This window comes from Leiobunum rupestre, chromosome 9 (genome assembly GCF_980474605.1).
Source record: "Leiobunum rupestre chromosome 9, qqLeiRupe1.1.hap1, whole genome shotgun sequence".
Taxonomy (NCBI): Eukaryota; Metazoa; Arthropoda; class Arachnida; order Opiliones; family Sclerosomatidae; genus Leiobunum; species Leiobunum rupestre.
The window spans coordinates 45,292,232-45,298,460 of record NC_143392.1 but is presented as its reverse complement, the minus strand read 5'-3'; the positions used below and the strand labels follow the sequence as shown (position 1 = coordinate 45,298,460).

Here is a 6,229-nt window from a genome sequence, read left to right as displayed (position 1 = left end):
CAAATCACCCTTGGCATTCAGTGGCTATTGATCATTTTGGACCAACTCCCTCGGGAGAGTATATCCTAGTGGTTGCCAACGAATATAGTCGGTACCCAGTTACTTGCGTCGTCAACTCAACAGCTGCTTCTCCGAATATATCAGCTCTCAAAAACATTTTCCCTCTTTTCGGCGTTCCAAGTAAAGTGAAATCTTATAATGGAGCCCCGTTTCAAAGTACTGAGTTCGCCCATTTCGCGATAGAATATGGGTTTAAACACCACAAAATTACGCCGAGATGGCCGCAGGCCAACGGACTCATAGAGAGACAGATGCCCCTAATCGCGAAAACTATTCTAACGGCACTCCTGGATCGACTTTCGTGGAAATCCGTACTCCCAACGTACCTCATGAATTATCGTGCCACCACTCATCCAACGATCGGAACATCGCCGGCACAGCTATTTTTCAACCGGGAAATTAAAACAAAACTTCCAACTATCATTCCATCACCAAAACTGGACGACATCATACGACAAAATGACACCGAAAAGAAGGAGAGCATGGAAGTCCATGCCGATAAAATTCATAGAGCCAAACACCACAGCATCGCCGAGGGAGATCTTGTTCTGCCCAAAAATATAGAAAGAAACAAGTTTGATCCGTTTTTCGATCCAAACCCCTGGAAAGTATTAAAAGTTCGAGGATCACACGTCACCATGCAAAGCCGGACTGGAGCGATTCTAAATCGAAACGTTGTCATGCTGAAACCCCTCAAAAATAACCACGCGTATACAACAAAACCTGAAGACATCTACGCTAACAAATTTGACGACGTTTCTGGTCGAAATGCGCCACCCCGACCGAATCCTACCGCGGCATCAAGTCAAACTCGACAACACCTACCAGTACAAAGACACGTCGTTGCAGAAACCGATAGTAAAGAATTACAAACTCGCCCCTGTCATGGTCATAATTTGAGGAAACGCTATCGTAAATAACAACACATCTATTAGAACACTTCTCGAAGATGCTACACGATTAGAGATAAATTGTAGGACGGTTATCTAAAAAAAATGTGTGTGAGTGTGAATATTATTTTGTCTGGTTTTTTTGTCAGTTGGGAAGGAATGTAATATCTTCGGCCTTTTAAATTTAAAATAAAGAAAACACGCGGGATTTGTTACGTGGCTCGCGCTACGCTTTTGAAATTAAAGGAATTAAAAAAGACAGTTCGGGCCTAATATTGGAACGGAATGGAATAAATTTCTTAAGCTAACCAAATCAAGAAGTTTCATTTATTAATATATCGTAAGACACTACAACCTGATGTTTTCATACCAGGATCTAAACCCGCTGATGCCTGGCGTGAGTATAAAGAAAGATTCAACATTTATGCTGTTGCCTCACGTTTAGACCAAGATACCGAAGAACGTCGATGCAATACTTTCCTGCACCACATTGGATCAGAGGGATATCGTATTTACAAGACATTTACTTTTACAACAGCTGCAGCACAACGAACGTTACAAGAAATATATAAGGCTTTGATAATCATTATAAATCATATCATAATACAACATATTCACTTTGTCTTTTTCACTTTTAAGCAAGAATCACAACAACCTTTCGATGATTATCTTACCACTCAACGAACACTAGCCGTGGACTGTGCATTCGGGACTCTCCAAGATTCATTAATAGCCACTCAAATCACATTAGGAGTTCATAATAATGGGCTGCGGAAGAAACTATTACTTCGTCCAACGCTGACTTTACAGGAGGCCGCAACCCTGTGCCAAACTGATGAATCTGCAAGTATACATAATCGATCTATTTCTAGAACAGAGCATGCCACTTTTGGTAGTGAGGCCAGCATTGATGCAGTGCATCGTACCAGAAATTTTAATCGCAACACCCAAACATTTAGGGCAAGATCCAACAGCGATTCCAATACCTATCGCCGCCCAAACCGACGTGGTGGAGCAAGGGGAAGTTGGCGTGAATCTCAAAATGCGAATTTTAAATGCTATCGCTGTGGATCAACCAACCCTCAACATAATTGTGTAGCTATAGGCAAAACTTGTAATGCCTGTGGAGGACGGGATCACTTTGCCACAGAATGTCGCACAGTACATACATTAGATCAATATCTACCTCACCAAGCTGTTCCCCTACATAGTCAATTTGAGACTTCATCCAATCTACAACCACAGCAAGTTGACACAGTGGTGAGTAATACTACAATGGAAAATGAAATTTATCTGCATCTTGACGTCATAAACTCTCACACATCTAATGAAGATAACACATGGAAAGCGCCTATAAGGCTTAATAGCATTTTAATTACCTTCAAGATTGATACAGGCGCTCAAGTGAATGTAATACCACATTCGGATTACATACAGATTCAAGATAGACCACCATTGCAACCTGCCACACATACTCTTCAAGCTTATACTGGACATGATGTACAAGTAATGGGAATGTTTACTACTACATGTTTCTCACAAGAGGCTACTGTGGATGCAGCGTTTTATGTTACAAAGACCTATAATACACCAATTTTAAGTGGTTTGACTTCCAGACTCTTGGGGCTGATATCACGACTTCCAAGTAACTTATGCAAGGTGGACCTGGTGAATCGAGAGCTTACTGCAAAGGACATAATAAAACAATATGAAGACGTTTTTAATACAGTTTGAAAATTACCAGGAACATATTCACTTCGGTTGAAAGAAGGAGTTGCACCCACTATTATACCCTCAAGACCGATGCCTGTGCATTTGAAAGATAAAGTCAAAGCTGAGCTGGACAGGATGGAACAATTAAAGGTGATAGTTCCTGTGAGAGAGCCTACAGTTTGGGTACACCCAATGGCGATTGCTCAAAAGCCAAATGGGGATATTAGGATATGCCTTGATCCACAACAATTGAACAAAGCTCTGTTACGTGATTATCAACAAATGCCCACAACACAAGACATATTTTCTAATTTAAATGGCTCAACAGTATTTACAGTGCTTGATGCAAAAAGTGCCTTCTGGCAAATAGAGCTTGATTAAGCGAGTTCTTACATTTCTTCATTTTCTACACCCTTCGGACGTTATCGATATCAGCGCCTACCGTATGGTATAAAGGTAGCATCTGAAATATTTCAACGTACCATGAATATGCTGTTTGGAGACATCATGAATACACACATTTCCACTGATGATTTCCTCCTTCGTGGAAAGATGAACGCTGACCATAATCAAACTTTAATAGCGGTGTTACAGCGAGCAAGAGAAAAAGGATTAACATTTAGCACTTAAAAAATGCAACTAGCTGTAAATAAGATAAAGTATTTGGGCCATATTATATCACAAGACGGAATACAGGCAGATCCTGCTAAAATCATGGCCATCACCAGCATGCCTCCACCTAATGATAGAACAGAATTGAAGCGTTTTCTGGGGATGCTAAATTACTTAGCCAAATTTATCCCTGAATACTCACAACGTACAGCTCTATTGCGACAGCTATTATCACCAAAAACAGAATTCCAATGGGATACAAATTGCCTAAAAGTTTTCAATGAACTGAAAGACGTGATAACTAGAGCACCAGTATTGACGTTTTATGATCCGCAACAAGCAACGATAATATCAGTGGACGCAAGCAGCTATGGAATTGGAGCGGTACTATTACAGAACGAACAACCAATAGAATATGCCTCTATGACATTGTCTGAAACACAAAGACGGTATGCTCAGATAGAAAAATAATTATTGGCTGTAACCTATGCCTGCAAACGATATCATTTCTACATTGCTACAACTAAGGTAACCATCCAGACAGATCACAAACCTCTGTTGACAATAATAAATAATCCAATAAATCAACTATCACCAAGACTGCAACGCATGACCCTGGACTTAGCCAGATACACTAATTTATGTTCCAGGAACACAATTATATATAACGGATACTTTGTCCCGAATGCCCCAGCAAAATGAAATATACCCAACTGATTATCTAGTAGGATCATACGCAACGTTATATGGGTTGACGGTATTCTCACAAGAAAAACAACAGGAATTTAAAGATGAAATAGAGAATGACAAGAGTATGCAACAATTAATTCAATATACAACAATGGGCTGGCCGAGATATAGAGAGAAAATACGGTCTAAAGAGTTATTAGATTTTTGGCCTGCAAAAGATGAAATATACGTAAGCGATGGCTTACATGGCGTAAATGCTTGTATTTATAGAGCACGAAAAAATGTATTTTGGCCTAAAATGACAACAGACATCACCAATTACATTTTAACATGCCCAACCTGTCGACAACGAGAGAAGTCAAATATTGCTATGCCACTACAACCACTACCAATACCACCGTTACCTTGGGAAACCATTGGGACTGATTTTTTTAAACAAGATTCGAAGAAAATTATTCTAATTTAGATTACTACTCCAAGTATGTTGAAGCCCAAGAATTGTCCAGTACGAATGCAGAACAAGTAATCAAATTCAGGGTTCCACATTTTACCAGACATGGAATACCCCAAAGATTGATTTCCGATAATGGACCGCCTTTTAGCTCATACATGTTTTCAAAATTCCTCAAGGAGTGGGGTGTGAAGCATATTACATCGAGCCCCTATTTTCCGCAAAGCAATGGACTTTCAGAACGAACAGTTCAAACGTTGAAGAATTTGATGAGCAAAGCGGTGACAGAAGGAAGAGACATAAACTATGTGTTAATGGAATACCGATCGACACCCCAACAAGGAGGATTAACCCCAAATGAAATGCTGATGGGAAGGAACACACGGATACCTAGTACAAGTAATCCGGATACGCTTAAACCTCAGTTCAGCACTAAGAAAATAGAAGATCAACTACGACAAAGGCAAAAGGAAATGATAAAACATAACAAAAGACAACCACACAAACAACTTCAACCTTTTAAAGAAGGCGACAGGATATGGTACTTTTCAAATAAGCGCAAGTGGTTACCAGCAATAATCACAAAATTGGATGAGAACCCTTACTCATATATAATAGAAACGATAAGAGGACAAATTCTAGCAGAACGAGAGTGCATCTACGTCCTTGAGTTAAACAAATATTTCCTCAACATAAAGAAAATAGAAACGTTATGAGAAGAGGCGGAATTGGAAGAAATGATGGAATAAAGGAGAAAGAAACGGTAAATTGGAGAAGAGATGAACGAAGAGATTGGCATACAGACGAATATCAGACAGGTATCTTAAGAATAACCCCAGTCAATAAAAGAAAAGACGTCGTTTTGGAGAAGCCAACACAAGGAAAGCCTATAAACCATCAGGAGAGAGAGATGGAACTGGAGCAGAAAGAGATAATGGACAGACAGGAAGAGACGATTGAAGTACATTCAGAGACCAGTAACGAATAAATGGCACAAAGCGTAGAAACAGAAGTACCGGATAACCAGAAGGAAACAACACAACAAATGAATATACGCAATAGACCACAGGGTAGTGAAATAGAAACTAGACCAATTTTAAGTCCGAGCCAACAGCCGACACCGCCACCTGTATCATCCAACCCAAAACGAAAGAAAACTAAAATTCTTCCATTGGTTTCAAGTCAGTAACCGTTAAAATTTGGTACAAATAGAGTTTCAACAAAGGGACGTGTAATTAAAAACAAGAAAATATTTTCGCCATAATAATGTTGTTTAGTTATAAAATTTCCAAAAAAAAGCCTGTTATAATATGTAATTAATAGTTTAAAATTTAACCGACAGAGGGCGCTATATTGTGTTGTAAAAATATGCGGAGAGAGAGAGAGAGAGAGAGAGAGAGAGAGAGAGAGAGAGAGAGAGAGAGAGAGAGAGAGAGAGGCAGAGAGCCAGAACCCTGGAACTGCGAGAGGAGGACCCTGACAATGTGATATTGAAATAAGAATAAGTTTCTTTTACGTTTATAAAACTAGATATATTTTAATACATTAAAACCGTACAAATGTAAATGTTGTCATTTATTCAAATATAAGATTCGGCAAAATATAACAGATCAATGAATGGAATATCTTATGTGTAGAAGACTTGGACTAAGACTATTGTCAAAGAGTGGATAATTATTAGAGAGCTATTGGAGAAAAACCAGTCTAAAATTTGTAAGAGCTGCGTTGTGCATTCGTCACGGTAATGCCGATGTAGAAAAGGGTTTCTCTGAATCTGGCCGTTGTCTAACATCTAAAATTTCGAAATAACATA

At 39.1% G+C, this 6,229-nt stretch overlaps 1 protein-coding gene across 1 annotated transcript; it reads left to right on the top strand.

Annotated features, from left to right (window-relative positions):
* The first annotated feature begins 3,296 nt into the window (after positions 1-3,296).
* Positions 3,297-5,132, top strand: LOC149928528 (uncharacterized). Its single transcript, XM_090157902.1, has 2 exons — positions 3,297-3,724; positions 4,406-5,132. Exons 1-2 carry the CDS (start codon positions 3,297-3,299, stop codon positions 5,130-5,132), a joined length of 1,155 nt encoding a protein of 384 aa, XP_090014028.1.
* The last annotated feature ends 1,097 nt before the right edge of the window (positions 5,133-6,229 follow it).